At 46.8% G+C, this 17364-nt stretch overlaps 1 protein-coding gene across 1 annotated transcript in view; it reads left to right on the forward strand.

Moving 5' to 3' along the window:
• Nucleotides 1-17364, forward strand: part of SPR (Sex peptide receptor) — a 49406-nt gene that overhangs the window by 27708 nt on the left and 4334 nt on the right. The window contains exons 3-5 of the mRNA XM_015185888.2: nt 9242-9969; nt 11943-12073; nt 14934-14995. Of these exons, the coding sequence (XP_015041374.2) occupies nt 9378-9969; nt 11943-12073; nt 14934-14995 (785 nt within the window). The 5' untranslated portion in view covers nt 9242-9377. The remainder of the gene's footprint in view (nt 1-9241; nt 9970-11942; nt 12074-14933; nt 14996-17364) is intronic.

Consider the following 17364-nt stretch of genomic DNA (forward strand, 5'->3'; position numbering starts at 1 on the left):
TAAACAACAAGGACCTGCAAGATGACCAGCGACGGCGACAGCAACGGCGACAGCGCCGCAGTCCTGGTCATGCTGGAAACTATTTCAATTTGGTAGCCAAGTGGCTTTCCAGCACATTAAACCAGGTCCAGAGACGAGACGAGACGAGACCAGACCTGGCCACCTCCCCAAGTGGCTGCAACAAAAGCGAACGAAATTTGTGTAACATTAGCGGATTTTTCGTTGGCGCAATTTTCGTGTTTTATTTTTTTGTATCTTTTGACCGGCTGCGAGAGTGCAAGCGAGAAGGGGCCCAAAGAGCGAGAGAGGGAGTGGGGGAAAGGGATACATAAGCCCCGACCAGGGAAGGGCTGGGTGGGTTGGTGGCCTGCCTCTGGTCTAGGGCTTATCGCACAAGCTCCATAACTAGACCAGGGCAAAAAGTTTTCGGTACAAGTTTTCGGGGATTAGTTCGAGTTTGGTTATGTCCGCAGGCTTTGCCAACTTTCGAGATGTTTTCTGAAGATTAATTATGCGATCCTGCCATCAGTTTAAGCCCATTGCCCATGGCTCAATCGAAGCTCTTTCCCAAGATAATCAACGATCAAAGAGGGTCCTGGAGCAAGGGCGATCTCTCTACAGACGATGCCGCATCGCTTGGATACAACTGAATTTAAGTTTCATACAAATTATTTGTGTTTCCTGCTCTCAACTTCGTTATGGCTTAAATTTGTATCTAACTTTTTCTCGTTTATTTGTTGTTTGTGGTCTGTGTATCTGTGTGTGTGTGTGCGTGTGTGTGTGTGTGGGGAAATGTGGAAAATATACTACATTCATTTTTCCTTACGCTTGTTTGCTGTTCGGCTCTGCACTCAGAGGGCCGAACACTTTAGCCACTTTTGAATGGAGGCGGCCCAAAAGATTTAGCCTGGCTTCTATCTCTATCTATCTCTCTCTCTCTCTGGCTCTCTCTTTCTCTATCTGTACGGGTGTACAGATGTCTGTGTAGGTGGAAAAAACTCGTACATTTTCTACAAACATTTGGCAAATTGTTATAGAAAAAGCTCGCACACGCATGGGAATACACACATAAACGAGTGTGTGTGTGTGTGTGTGTGTGTCTAGTAGATGGGCATGCATGTATGTGTTTGTGAGGATAAGTTTGGTTACGAAACTCGACTACAACATATGTTAACGACGCATTTGCCTTTGGATGTCTGCTGGATGTGTTCTTCCTCAGCTTCTTCTTCGTCTACTCAAAATACCCTGTACTGGCATGTGGGCCATGATAAGCATCTCGATTTTCAGATTCGGTGGGATATTAAAAGTCTCCGATATAAGTCTCCGATAGCATCGTTGCATCTGTTCTACTGAGTATCCCTGAGTCGATCCCTTGCCAGCACCCAAAATCGTTGTTGTTTCATGGCATACCCAGCACGTGCCGCCAGCGTCTGCACAGACACACAGTGCCACAGGAGCATATCCTACTACGGGGCTCCCATTACAAACATCAAGAAGAGCCGCTCCGAACTCGACGAAATTGAAATGCTCTCGAAAGGGATAGATTCCTGAAAGAGGCTCTTGCAAACATCAGAGACTTTCGCGATGTATATTATTGGCATACTTATATTGGGTATGTATGCAGATATTGCAGCACTTACTCGTGCTCCTCTTATGGAGTGCAGGATTGGGCGCACTTTGATGGCGAATTGGACGAGTTCTTTGTAATGCCCCGCCCGAGAGGGGCATCCCTACGGGCTCGAAGTCAGAACATGCCCGCAGCGAGGTCCCTCGGGCTGCCACATCTTGTTCCGAGTTGGTAAATAGATTTGTAAACCCACCAAATTGCGTTTAGCCTGCATTGGCCCTGCACCTCCCGCCGTATTTCCCTTTTTGTGGCATTTTATAATCTCATTTTGCGGCCGAGCGAAAAGCAAGGCCGTCGCGTTAAATATTACGAGTACGACGGGTTCCATTCGTCTTTCTTTCACTCCTTGCAATGGGGCTGAATCAGTCAGATCTCGTTGAATCCGAATGAATGGGATAATTATGCGATGAAGTGCATTCAAGTGCAAAAGGGACCTAATGAAGCTGAATTGAATAATAAGTATTGAATGAGGAAGTGAATTTAAATGGAAAGCACTGCGCGTAGAATACAAAAATGAACTTGAACTGAGCTCAGTTCTGTTCTGTTCGCTGTGGAAAAGTATACGAGATGTGTTTAAGTGAAATTTCAAAGAACATTTAATGGGATTGTGGTACGAGCTTAAAGGGAAATGGGCCGCAGCCCACATGAATTCAAATAAGAATGGGAATGGACTGCAAATTGGCGACAAGCGAGAATTAAATTGCGAAAAAACATATTGAATTTAATTGGAAAATATCATTGGAAATGGGGAAACAAGTCCGTGGCTGCCAAAAGGACACAAAAGGTTAATTTTGAATAGAAATATTAGCCCATATTTTGTCAGCCTTTTCATACGCTCGTTCCACTGTACAGGTCTCCGTCTCTCCCTCTCACTCTCTCTTTCACCTGTTCTGTCCATCGCTCACCATGTCGCTGGCTCCGGTTCTGGTTGTGGTTCTGTCTCCGTCTCGGCCTCTCTGGGTGATGGCCTGTCAGCGTAGCCATTTGCATATTTTGCAGTTGCTAACTGTGAGCGTAACGGTAACTTTAGCTGTAATGGCAACACGGCGAATACTTAACCTGGCCTGAGCGCCCGGCTTTGCGATGTAAATGCGTGCCATTCGGAATAACGAACTGCATTCCACACGCACTCCCACACCCCGATAATATATATATGTATATATATATATTCAGCTGTCCTTGGCGCCTCCTTCGAGCTTTCTTTCACGCCCTGCAGTTCGTTGAACCGTGGCTGTCGGGGGGCAATTTTTGGTTTACCCGTACCTTCGTGGCCATCGCATTTGAGCGTTGGGCGTTGAGCGTTGGGCGTGGAGCGTGGAGCGAGCTTTTCCAACTTCATTTCCGGCGCAATGCTCCAAGAAGGGGCTGCCTTTTTATGGCTTACTCGGTGGCATTCAAATTGAATTGCCAATAAAACGAAAGAGCTGAAAGTACAGACAGCGCTGTGAGAAGTGGGTAAGGAGGGCTGCCACTGCAGCAGCTGTTTAAATATAACCATTCACTCGGCTCCCAGTCCGGGCTCCGCAGCTCCAGAGCCAATCCAAGCGGTGAATGATTCATTTTGGACAATTGGCCAAGGATGTGGCAGGAAGCATACAGCTTAAATGTTATATGATGGCCCAGTGGAAGGATTCATGGGCACTGATATGCGCACTTAATCAGACAATCGCAGGATCGATCAGCAGTGGTATTTCAGCTAACTTTATTTGCATTAAGTGGGCTTCGATACAATTCAGTTGATATTCTGGGAAAAACACTTCGAATCACTTTGCTCTTGCCAATCTGTTGGAGTCCTCTACTGGCTGTACTGTGCTCTTAGCCAAACAGCTTTTGCCTGATGGCAAAGTGAAATTCGGCCGTAAAGAGGAGTCTGATACGAGTAGAGCTGCTACCTTTGGAGTTGTATAAATTTTCGATTGGGATTCATTTGCCAAAGGACTGTCAGGTCGTGGCAGACATCTAATCCTTTTTATATGTTCGGTTCTGTTCGGTTCTGTTCGGTGCTTGGTGTTCAGGTGCCCCCGAAATCTAGCCGGGGTTTTTTCGGAGGATTGGGGCCAATTTGTGTGCGGCAGCTTATCACTTATCTAGGTGGCTTTCACGCGGCTCCCAGCCTCAGAGACTGGAGCGTGGACTGTGGGCCGTGGGTGGTTATGCTCTGGCATCGCCCATTAAATCCGAGGAGAGTGGCAGTGGCAGGCTTCCAGCTATAGCTTTCGCTCCAGCGATGCGTGCAGAGTGGCTACCAAAAGTTTTTGGCTCTAGGTTTGCCCCAGGAGGAGGTTGTTGGAGTGGGAGAGGGAGAGGCAGGCATATCTTAGCCAGAGGGCAGTTAGCCATTGTTGTTGATGCCTTTTTATTTTAATTCCCAAATCGAAAAAGTTTCGCTTTGGCGATTACACGAAAGCAAACTCTAAACGCTTTAAGCGATGCTCCACTTATTGCGGGCCGTGTGGCAAGGGGATCTGCCCTGGAGGGGGGCGGCTAGAAGCGTATGTGTACTCCCAATTCCACATGTCTGGGAAGTTTCTTTCTGGGTGCCGTGCTCTTGGAGCTCATGTCGCATGCCCCACTGTAGGCCCTGGGCTGGGGGTTGGGCGTGCAACCCTTAAGCGATTACAAGCGATTAAGTCTACAAGTTGGCGGCAGATTTGTCAAGCACCGTGTTGCCACAACATCTGAACAAGCCCCGCCATAACTGAGAAGAGGTGACATTAAATGCAATGCGCTCCACTATATCTTAAGCCATGGAACTGGAGGCGCTGTGGGCTGAGGGTGAGGGTGAGTGTACGCCTCCAACCCCCTTCTCAGCCATCTTGAGGGTGTGTCTGTGTGTGCGGAATGAAAATGAGCCGCATTAGATTTCCCCCAGCGAGCCGGCTAAATTTTCCACATTTTCATTTATTATTTTGGGGAATTAATTATGTGCCTGGGCCAAGGCACTGTCCTGCGTCCGCGAAGCCCCATATTAGGGGTATGCATGCCTGATGTGGCCGCTGGCTGTGAAATTTATTCATTGCACCACAAGAAAAGCAAAGAAAAGCTAAGAAAAGCGAGCAAAGGCGAGGAAAAGCGACGAAAAACCAGCACAAACAGCAGCCAAGAAAAACAAACGGAAACCATTAAAAAAAATGGTCCTTCTTGACAGAGCAATATTTAGTGGGGGGTGCAGGAAGAGAGAGTCACCAAAATGGAAAATTACTTAAGCCATTCGAAGGCACACACCACACACACACACACACATAGACAGAGCCATAGCCAGGGCCAGAGCCGGAGGGCCTCCCACTGCTCATCATACCCTTCCAAAGGGAATCATGGTTTTTGAAGAAGGAACGATCGTGCTTGAATATTCCACGCACTAAACATAATTCCACCAAATGTTTATCATAGCAAAGATGGATCTGCTTGCCTTATTTTCCTCTTCGTCTAGCCCAGGGGCATGCAGCACAGCCCCTAGTTGAGTTCCGTGTGTGTGTGTGTGTATGTGTGTGCGTGGGAGGAGCGGGCTTTAACAGCATTTTTCATATTATTTTTTGTTTTTTTACGCTGGCGCTGGTAAAAAGTACAATTAAGTGCCAGCCCTCTTGCCCGACGACGCCCCGTCTCTGGTCGTGTCCTCGAGGACATCGTTTTATTTGATCGACTTTTTCGCTGTTGTTCCTGAATGCCTGAATGCCCGGATGGATGTTGGCTTCGCCTGCAATGAAAACAAGCTCTCCACACAGGGCGTCAGCGTGTGAAAACGGGCGTGGCGTGTCCCGTCCACAGAGAGCTGTGCGAAAATAAAATCAGAATTGATGAAGAGCGAACCACCGAAGCGTGGACCACCGTTTTGCACCAGCAAATGAACATCCAATTCCTGTTTATGAGCTTCGCTTTTGATTGCTGGAGAAGTACTGAAAGTTTTCGAGGAAAATTATTTTTGTGACAGCTCCGGGAAATGGTGCAGATGAAATTTATCGGTAAAATACTTTTGCAACTTTGTCCTGGGAATCGTGAGAATAACAGACTCGTATAAATGGGTTGATTTTCATGAATCATTTACGAGTATATCCATGTAGATACCTTTTATCCACACTCCCGCTCGCTCATATGAGAGTAATATTTTCAACAGATAACAGGTAACAATGAAGTTGCTCTTTAATATACGTAAATATCTGCCATTGACCATGTGTACTTATTTATGTATGCATCACGGCAGGTAATGCCTCATTGCTGCCCATTGGGGGGCGTTGGAGGGGAGGCTTGTCCATTGTGTGGCCTTTGGGTGCCGGCGCACTAAGGGGCGTCAAAGGAAACCATACGAGCATAAATTGAAAATTCATTTGGGCAGAGATGTCCTTGAGGCGGGACCAACATCAAGAACCACTGATGTAAGGACTTGGCGGAAGGAGGAGGACTTGGAGGAGGTTGATGCGGAAGCAAAGACGGAGAGGGAGGCCGAGACAGAGACAGAGACAGAGAGAGAGAGAGAGGCCGAGGCATTTTAATGACAGTTTTAGTTCCACTAATCGCTTTATGATGATGACTCGACTATGCAAAAGTGCGAGCGCGTGCAAGAGTGTGCACGCGTGTGCCTCTTTCCCGAACAGAGACAGTACGTGTGTGTGTGTGTGTGTGCGAGACTGTACGTCTCCCGAGGCTGCTGTTTTGCTGGTGCTACTGTGGAGAGCAGTTGTTTGCAAGTAAGATTCCCATCTGGTTGTCCTAGTTAAAGTTTTCCATCATCGTCTTGCCTGCACGTGGTAATGGATCAAAGATGGCGGCTAATGGGAGGCCCCGGGAAGGCAAGAGGCAAGAGGCAGGAGGCACGAGGCACGAGACTGAAGGCTGAATGCTGAATGCTGGCCAGATACAAAATAGATCAGAGCGTGTCAAGAGCAAAAAGCTGAAGCTAACATAATTAGTGCGAGACGAGGCAATCGATATGCCAGACTTAATTAAGCGAGCTCCATCCGGCGGCAATCTGGGATTTCTTTAATGCGGCATCTGCTTAAAACTTGCCACATTCAATCAAAGTTGCAGATTAGTTCACAGATGGCGATGCAGCCATGGATTATGTGTACTAGATTGGCTATTGGGTGCACCATGGAACTTGTAATGAGTTCTGTCGTCTGTTTGGCTAAGGAGGATATTGTATCAGATCTGTATGTTCCCGCTGCCAAAGCCTCTTCATCGACATTTCTCAAAGCCAAAGGTACAGTGTGTTTGTTCACCGCCCAATTCAATTTCAGAAATGGCTTCCCTCTTAAGGCAAAAAGCTGTCAGATTGTACCCATCGCGAAACCCATTGAATCCATCAAATATTCAGAACTCTCCAATGCACTCACAATGGCCAATTGCACCGAATATCGAAGCAAGAACGAAGAGAAACGACAGACATTGGCTGGGATTTCCCTTCTGGAGAGAGGTTTCCCCAATGCTAATTGCGGCCCGGACTCTCAAACCGAAGAATATTAAAAAACCAAAAGATTTCCGCTTTGAAATGTTTCCGTTGTGGTCGTTTTGCGGCATTTGATGGCGCTGGATGGCGCACTGTTGCAGGCTACTGTGTTCGATTCCATACCATTCCGTTCCGTTCCAGTCTTCAGTCCGCTTTGCAATCTTGACTGCACGTTGCATATTCGCATCGTGGCATTTCACTCATAACTTGATTATACCGTTCCCCCAATACCGTTTTTACTGGGCAATCGAATGCAAGTTGACGTTGAATCGGTTGCAGATAATTCGATAATTTATTCCATTGCTTCCCAGTGCCTTTTTGTCTTTTTCCGACAATCTCTGAACTATTCATCACTCCTCCTCTCACTCGCACAATCCATAATGAATGGAATGGAAATTTGTTATTTAAAGTGCAAAGTTCTCCATTTGCTACGTACTTCTCGCAATCGTTTCGATAAAATGTTGTTTATTTGCTCGATTATTTCACATTTCAGTGAATCGGAATCACCTCCATCTGGTGTTTATCTGAGTTCAGCTGTGTTCATCATTTTCCGTTTTCGTTTCGATTCTTAATTCAAAATCACAATTATACTTCGATAATGGACCATTCCTCTCTGGCTTTCAGTCCCTTTTTTGTCTCCGTCGAGGCCCAAACTTTAATCGCATTAGGCATGTCGAACATGCTGCCACCATGAAATGTGCCAATGAATGAGTTTTTCGGTCTCTGCCATATTCAATTTTATTTCCGACCACGAACCATGACCCAAAACCCCAACCCCAGCCCCGGCGCCCCATTTTCTCGCTTTTCTATGTGGGTCAATGTGACCCAGAAGCACAGAAAAAAAAACACAGCCCGAAGAAATGAAAATAGAAAATGGAAAAGAGAGGAGAGAGATCTAAAAAGTTGCCTGATTCCTTGCAAGATACTTATTCGTATGTGCGGTTGTGTGTCAGCTGTCGGTCTGCGAATGCGAATGCGAAAAATAAAACCATTAAAAAGGCAGCATAAACATGACATAAACATGCGAAATGCTCTGTTATTAGTTTGGCTCTGAGATCATGGTCGAAAGGGCCCTGTCCGACACAATGTTTACGGCCAAAGTTGCGGTCTCTTTGCGCAAAGGATGATGGCTCCCAGATAACTGGCAAATCGGTTACTAAAATAACACAATCATAATGATAACATAACGAGCATACTTGATTCGAATGCTGCAAACGCAACGCAAATTAGCCAATTATTTAGAGATTAATATCTGAACTAATATTTGATGATGATTAGGGGAATCTCTGGACCAATTTGCATACTCATTTGACTCATTTGTAGGAGTATGCCGGAGGCATTGCGACTTTGATGGTGGGAACCCAACATCCAGGACAGCACACTGGCCAATAAGTCCCCGTTTGTATGCGGTTTAAATGACAAATGCTTAAGAATTTATCAACTTTATCAACGATTATATATACTCGTATGTATTAGAAATATTCCTCATTTTCGACTTATGGCTTGGTTAATTGTAGAAGACTTAGCTTGGAACTGGAAAGATGCATCGGTAGCAGCTGCCTCCAATTCCAGAGACTTCAAGTAAGTCATCAGAACAGTGGGGTAATATTTGGTTTGAGTTTGGAGGCTTTTATCACTGAATGTTATGGCTCGCTTTTCTGTGTTCTGTGTTCGATTGAAGTGACAATTCTAGGATAGATTATATTGAAGGGATGTCCACTGCACTTTAATGCAGACAAAAAAGAAGTAATCGAAGCGGAGCAGCTATCGGAATAATCAAAATCACATAAACGATTCAAATTCATTTGTTGTTAAGCCCAGACCTGACTTTGATTGCATTGCAATAAATTACTTACTTGGACTGTTCCGAACCTTTTAGCAAATCGAAATCGAAATCGATGAAACAAATTGCAGCTGGACTGGCTCTCTATTTTCGGCTTGTCGTACTCGAAGGCTCCCCGTTTGCCAAGTGGAAACGATTTTGGGCATATTTTTATAATGCCAAAGTTTGACCATTAAGCAAGTTGGCCGCCCCACCCCCACCCCCACAAAACGCGGGGCAAGCAGGTCAATGGGAATACTTATCCGTAATACAGTCCATCCCCCAAGGCGAAACTTTCCCGATGAACTTTTATTTGTGTGCAAAACTAAAAAATGTATTTCTCTTTCAGGCAAGCACAACGAATCGGGAGTGGAGCCCAACTCCGGCCGAGTGGGGGGCAGGACAAGTCCAGGAAGAGCCAATAACATAGCCATCCTCCAGCTCCGGCTCCATCGTCGCTCCATCAGAGTCATGTCCGAGTGGGCATGGGCGGCGATCAAGGGGTGCTAATTGAATTGCAGGAAATGTCAACGGCAGTCACGAAAACCGTCGCCGCCGCCGCTGCGGCCGTGCTGGGGTCCAGCATGGACAATAACTCTGCCTATTCGTACGATATATCCGCAACGGACGTGCTCTATCAGTGGAGTGCCAATGCGGCGGCAGCCGCCGCCGGCGGGGCACGTATCGCCCACACCATGCCGCCCTCAGTGGCGACCCTGCCCCCAGCCACGAATCACGGCTCCATGCATCAGTCCGTGCCGCTTCCCGGAATCGGACAACGCCTCGCTCCCAACGAGACGCAGTTCGGACTGCTCGACTACGGGATGAGCAGCATGAACGACAGCCTGGACTACGCCTCCTACCAGCAGCAGATGGGCGAGGACGGGCAGTGCCGGCAGATGGACGCCAACGTGAGCTACTGGAACCTCACCTGCGACTCGCCCCTGGACTACGCCCTGCCTCTATACGGCTACTGCATGCCCTTCCTGCTGATAATCACCATCATATCGAACACCCTGATCGTCCTAGTCCTCAGCAAGAAGAGCATGGCCACGCCGACAAACTTTGTGCTCATGGGTAAGTAGGGGATCTGGAGATCCGGAGTGCTTAAAATGTAGTACAATTCCCCATCCTCTTCGCATTGCAATCGAAGTTCAATCGTTCTACATGCACTCTGCACCTGCAACCGGCAATGCAACTTGGGCTTGGGCTCCCTTCAAGGCCACTTCGGTGAGATGTGGTGGGGCCTTGGCCTCTGCCTTGACACTCGTTCCCTTACCATTGTCTTGGTGCTCCTCCTTCCCCTTCCCCTTCCCCTTCCCCGTCCCCTTCCCGTTCCCCTTCCCCTTCCGTTTGTTTCGCTTTCGCTTTTATGATTATTATTTATTTTTATTCCATGTCATTTCATGCCCACAGAGTCCCGGCACGTCGCCGCCCCCTTTTGGCGCTTAATGTGCCACAATGTTAAATCAGGCAGAAGTTTTGTGAGATTTCAAAATAGCTGGCAGTGTGCGTGCCTCGCCATCGGTTCCCCAAGCCCCCATTCGACACAGTCCCATTCCCAGTCCCAGTTCCAGTCTCACTCCCGACCCACATCGCGTAATGCTGAGATATTCTAATAGCGTGTGTAATGCTAATGGCTGCTGGCTGGCTGCTGGCTGTCTGGTTTGGGTGGTGCTCTCTGTGTGTGGTATTTGCCACTGATTTATGAAAAGTCGCTACTGGAGCGGCGCTACTCGAAGGCGGGAGGCGGTAGCCGGGAAGCCTGGAAGGAGGCCTGCGAATGAGTGACTGTAAGTGGCTTACACGAGTACTCGAGAGTAAATCCCATCGAAACATTCGATCCGATTTGAGCCTGCAGAGTGTCAGGGCTGTCGGGAGTTTACATTTTAAATTATTCGTGCACCGGCAATGGGTTAGGCACGTTTAAGTGACACCAACACCAACACCAGCTCCCCCTTATCCTCCTGCTCCTCCTACTCGTTCCGGACTCGTGTCAGGAGCAGGCCAAGGCTAATCGCATTCGCTTGGGGTTCGTTCGGGTTCGACGTCAAATGACAGCAGTCCAAACATGAAATGAACTCTGCGCGTTCCAGCAATAAAAAGCGGTAGCTTCGAAGCCTTGGACACCCTAGAATATCCCTACTATATAAAGGATAAAGTCCGACTATGGATGGAAATTCGATCCAGTTTAATGGGCTTCCTCCATAAAAGCTATGAGGGCTAATGTATGCTATAGTGACCAGTGGCCAATCCACAATAAACGTCCACTTTTATTCGCTGGGGAACATCCTTTTAAAGAGTAAATCACTGGCCTGGCTGCTTCTAGCTGTAACCAAAATGGAAACACAAATGAGCACAGACACTGTGACACACAGAACACGACACAGTTCGTCCGTCTGGCAGTCTGTCCGTCCCGTCCCGCCCCGTCCCGTCCTGTCAGTCCAGTCAGTGCACAAAGGTCAGGTCATCGGTGTGAAGTCAGTTAAATACTCCGGTTCAAATGTCACTGGGCCAGCAGCAGAACTGCCAGTATAGGCAGAACAGCCATGGCTGCCGATAGATCCAATGGATATTAAGACCGAGGAAGTTCTGTGGATGGATTGGGTCTACTCAGAGTGGAAGGAACGTACCTGAAATTTCAATGAATTATCTTATTGGATTATTTATAAATATTTAATTGGAAAACCATTCTACCCAGTCAAATAATCAAAGCAAGTCGGCTTAAAAGTTGTAATTTCCAAATGAAAAATAATTATTTGCAAATTCAAATAGCACACAAAATCATAGGCTGGGAGGTGCAGTACATAATAAATAATTGATTGACCTATCATGGCCAGCGGATCGATTAGGGGTCCCGAATGTCGGACTGCAGATGCGACCGGCATTTGCACAGACAAAATCAACATCAACATCAACATCAAAATCAAAATATCAACATAAACCTCAACGATGCTGTAATGACCAATCGCCAACAATCTGAAATGATTTGCATAGCCATTACCATAATTTCTAATTCCGATTTGAACTTTATTTCTCGCCCTGTTTAGGCATGGCTATATGCGATATGCTGACGGTTATATTCCCGGCACCGGGACTCTGGTATATGTACACATTTGGCAATCATTATAAGCCTCTGCATCCGGTCTCCATGTGTCTGGCCTACAGCATTTTCAACGAGGTGAGTAAACAATGTAGCTATCCTTCTCTCTCTCTCTCTCTCTCTCTCTCTATCTATGTTGGTCTCTGTCTGTTGCTTGGGCACCATCTCCTTCTTTTTGTTTGCCAGAAACTAATTGCCAAGGCTGGCCACAGTGGAATGAGCGGAAACTGTTTGTTTTGGCTTCTGGCCACGTTTCATCCCACTCCATGCCACTTCTCACCACTCCACACTACTCTACTCTGCTCTGCTCTGCTCTACTCTACTCTCTCTCCGATCCACTCCACTACACTCAGCAGCACACTTCATTCCAATGTTCCCCTGGCTTGGAGGCGACGCTCATTGACCTAAATAAAATGCTTCGCTGAAGCTTTTTGTGTCTCCATCTCGCTACACCTTGGTTTCGGTCTCCCTCTTGGTCCTTTGTTTCTGGCTGATGTATGAGGCAATGTTTTGTGCTTTGTAGTTCTGCTGTTTCACTTTCACCCACTCCCAGCCCCCATTCTGTTCACGTTATCGTTATCGTTATCACATTTGATGCTACGTTACTTTCGCAGCTCTCACCCTTCGGTGTGCTTGTGTCATTTCTGTCAGCATAATGAAAGAATGAAAAACGCTGCTAGTGCCACTTGCCATTGCCACCTGCTGCCCCCTTATCCGAACAGTCCATCTAGCCCCTTACACCACCATCCCGCTGGCTCATTCATTCAGCCATTCACAACACTTATTCATTCGTGAGCTTTTTTCCACCATTACCATGCAGACTTCTGCCCCTTGCACGTTTTCCTTGATTAATCAACATTTTCAATTTATGGCACTCGCTGAGGGGGGTGCCGAGGGTTGGCAAAGGGGGGGTGGGGCAGCTGATGGGCTGAGGCGGGGTAGGAGAAAAGCAAAACTGTTTACTCACTTCAATGGAGTAGTGTCAAGCTGATAAAATGCCCTTACTTTCGCCCTTACTCCTAACCCCTCCCACCACACCCTAAGCCGCGTACCCTTGATCGCACTCTGCGGCACAGTGGGTCAATGGAGCCAGGAAAATGGTAAGAAAATAGCTGTATTTTTGAGCAGATTCAGAATATAATGGAAAATGTATGATTAATCGGGATCTGCCAGTAGCAGCTCCGTTTGTGATATGCCTTTATCTGGAAATAGTCTGCAATTGCTTGCAACATTTTGTGGATCATTGCGAACCACTGTACCGGTCTGTTGTTGTTGCTGTAGTTGCTACGTGCTGCTGGTGGACTCTCAGGGGATTTGTAGCAGCTAAATTCCATGCTGTGCCCCTGCCCTGCTCCAGAATGCTCTAGATGGATGGCTGAATGGGTGGATGATGGTGGTTGGGGTGGGCTGGGCGCTCATACGATTGTTGGGGATGAGATGGCCGGTGGGGGGGGGGGGAGCGTAAACGGGTAGAACAAAGTCGTTTGGCATTGCGACTAGGACTATCTCTGCGTATGACTGCCATAAAATTCAACTCACATCCAACGAAGCTCCACTCCTCGTTCGGTAATAACCGCCAGGCGGCCATTGCAGGCTGAGAGTTGAAGATTTCATTTCGTTTCTTCGGGAATTTATATGCTCCAGCTATCTCTCTTTCTCCATCTTTCTCTCTCTGTCCCTCTCTGGCTCTCCCTGTCTCCCTTTCGCTCGTCTCCCTTTGAGTGGCGCGCATAATGGCCATGTTAATGTAACGAGGCAGGACGGCGGATGGGGCTAAACCATTTCATTGTAAAATACTCGTACAACGCACACACACACACATAAGGAAAGAGAGGACCGCAGTCCGGAGTTTATCTGTCCGTGTCCGTGTCCGTGTAATTGCAGTACAGTCAGACACATAAACCGGATTAGGCCACAGATTGTGCATTATATGGCTAAGCTCAATGTCAAACACACACACAGACACACACTCAGTGGCAGAGAGGCAGAGGGCCAGCACTGAATGCGGTTGAGGCAGATGGAATGTGGCAAAACACCTGACTGAGCACCTGTCTGCCGCAGAGCCTCACTCATTATGGTCCATAAATGGAGCAGACACCTGTCCAAGTGGAGGCCGTGGCTGCCGAAATGGCCATCCAATGGTGGGGCAGGGATGCCAGGTGCCGGCTAATGCAACCAAATGCCACACGCAGAGATGCTCTCCTGGCAACTGGAATTATCTGCTTGTGCAGAGAACGGTCTTTGGCCACACTCGAGACGAGAGCTCCTCTGGCCAGGGAAAATTCGCGGTCAAGGCAATCGCTTCTGCTGCTTTTGTGTGCCCAAGGGCAATCCTGATGCCACCCTTTCTGGGTCCTATGTGAACACACATACATACCTTGTGCATGCTCGTAAATCTGTTTCATTATGTACAAGTTATCATTTAATAGGAAACCCATTTTATATTCCTCTGCCAAGCGATCTGGGAGGAGCAGAGAGTGAGATACAAGACCCACCTCTTTTGCAATTTTTCTTCGATTCCGCTCCTCGATTCCTCCTGAAAGTATGCCATAAAAATGATCATATTTGGAACCTGAATTGATAATATCTTTAAAGGATATATCCCATGATTGATGAGGAAATTACTTGCGGCATCTACTTCAGTACAACCTTCCCCACTTTACTTGTTCTTCCTGTTCTAAATATGCATCTGCATTCAAAAAGCACTGACATGTTGATGGAAGAATGGGCTTTCTGCCTCTCTTGAGAAGTATCTCGTATCTTAAGTGATGTATGCTCCCAAAAGTATGCTAATAAAATCACTGCTCCAACAAAGCCTAAATATTAACACAAACCCACCCAAATGCATTGCCATATATTATATTGTATATTGATCTGATCCACGGAGCTTTCACCATTGACTAACGATTCGGGTTTTGTTCTTTTTGTGTGCTTACAGATTATGCCAGCCATGTGCCACACCATCTCCGTGTGGCTAACCCTGGCCCTGGCCGTGCAAAGGTAAATATGCAATTAGGCTAATAAAAGTGAAGCCAGACGCCCACACCTCTACCGGACCATGGACATGGTTAAGCTGTAACTGAATAAATGCCTACTGACTACACACTGACTGAACTGACTGACTGACTCACTGACTGCCTGACTGCCTGACTGACTGACTGACTCGTTGACTTGTCAATGGTGGCAATAAATCAGTTTTTGTGTCGTCGTCGTCGTCGCATTCTGGGGAAAAATAAAATGTCAATGCCTCGTCGCCTTGGGCATACAAATTATGCCGAGTGGAAGTGAGTGCGCGGGAGAGCAGGCAAACAAACAAATGGCTTCACCTTGGCCTGGTCCTGCTCCCGCTCCTTATGTCGCAGGCTGATGCTTCCACAGGCAACGCTGCGTATGAGTAATGCGAGTTATACATTGAGCCGGCAGCTGACAGCCAAGACATCACACAGACATCCCAGACAGCTCGGAGAACAGACAATCAATCGATTGATGGGAAATTCCCTGTTCCCTGTTCCCGCTGCCTCCGAAACCAACTGTCATTTGGGGGCGCACACACAGAAGGAGGGTGGGGCTGCCGTATACCATATTGAAAGGGTCTTTAAAATCAAATTGGCCCGCTACTCAGGCTGACCCATGGGGCCATAAATAAGCCAACTAATGCACAAACAGACGACCGTCGCACAAGAGCCTCTAAATATTTTATGGAACAAAACAATATAGCCACCGAAAAAGAGATCCCATTCAACAGTGGGACAGTGCAGAAAAAAAACAGTGAAGGGGAAACAATAAACTAATTTCAAATAGGCAACATAAATTTCAAGTCATCTCCAGGACCCGTCCCCCGCGAGTGTGTGTGTGTGTGTGTGTGTGTGTGTGTAAGAGTATAAAATATTCCTTTCAAGAGCCCGTCTCCCACACCAATAAAAGAAGGAAAAAAATCCAACTTACATTCGAGAACCGAAGCTTCGAATACCCTTTGAATACATATTTTGCATAAAATGCACATAAATTTAAGGTGAAGACGAACAACAGATCGTTCATTTGGAAGCTGTTTGATATAGTACTGAAATTTAGATGTGGAGAATCCTCTAAGCACACTGTAAGGTCTCCCACGCTTCAATAGCTGTAAAACATAGCGATAGGATCGCAGAAAATATAACTTATGAGCTGTCTGCGCCAAAAAAGAGCTGTCAAAGTTTTTAGATATCCCACTTTTTAATGAAAGATGTCATGAGAGATTCGCTTACTACTCGTATATGGGGAATTAATCCTCTAGCTCGCGAGAGATGCTTTAAGGAAGGGTATGGCAAGAGGGCGAAACTGTGACACACAGGAAAGTCGGCCAACGCATTGTTCTATTAACTCATGTGTAGGATCATAAATTTTACAGCCTGGCAAATAAATTTGCCAACGGCAGGCCAACATTGTGGAGTGGAGCGCTGAAAAAATTCTATGAGAATAGTCATAAATATTTGCGCCATTATGCGACTTTGGGCCGCTTTCAAGTGGTCGCCAGTGAAGAGGGAACTATGGGTCGCCAAATAGCTAAATAATATACGAGTAGATCTCAAAGCGGTACGGGAGGTACAGCCATGGGTTTGGTTGGGAGCGGGGCGGTGGGGGGGGGACAGCATCGTCTCTCGCCAGGACGCTCTCTAAAATGCGTTGAAAATTGCCGGAGGACAAATATCGCGATGAAAACATTCAACATTTATTGTTATTACTGTTTTTGTTGTTGTCAACTTATTGTATTTCAAGTGTTTTTATGGCCTTTGTCGTGGGTATAGTAGGACAATGGGAGAGGCGATGGGTGCGAGTGTGGGTGAGTGTGTGGTGGGAACCTGGTACCGAGTACCGGGTACCCGAGTACGGGGTACCCGGTTGGATAATGCTTTCAAGTGCCTCGAATGAACTGACTGAGTGAGTGAGTGACGCTCTCCATAAAAATTTCATATTGCACACATTTTTATTATACACAAATTTTTTCCCTTCCCTTCCTTTTATTTTATTTTTGTTTTTGTTTTTTGTTTGTTGTACATAAACTCTCAGCATTGGCATACTTTTTGAGTGGTGGTGCTGGAAAATCCATTGAAGCAACTGTGCATTGGGGAAGGTCCTTCTCCTTCCCATCGATTGAACCCATTCAAGGGTTCAAGCATATACAATTTTAGCTATGAAAAACGAGAAGGCTGGAATGCGTTTGATAAGCCTAACGGGATAAATCAATCAACATTTCTAGTGGATTTGATTGAATCTGCTGTCTGATGAGGGAAGGGGTTTCATTGCAGAGGAACCAACCCTCAAGGAAGAATTCATTATACTGTTTCCACAGATAGTTTTCCCAAATGCACCTTGTTGTTTCCTTAAGCTGC

The sequence above is a fragment of the Drosophila pseudoobscura genome, chromosome X, assembly GCF_009870125.1.
Source record: "Drosophila pseudoobscura strain MV-25-SWS-2005 chromosome X, UCI_Dpse_MV25, whole genome shotgun sequence".
NCBI lineage: Eukaryota > Metazoa > Arthropoda > Insecta > Diptera > Drosophilidae > Drosophila > Drosophila pseudoobscura.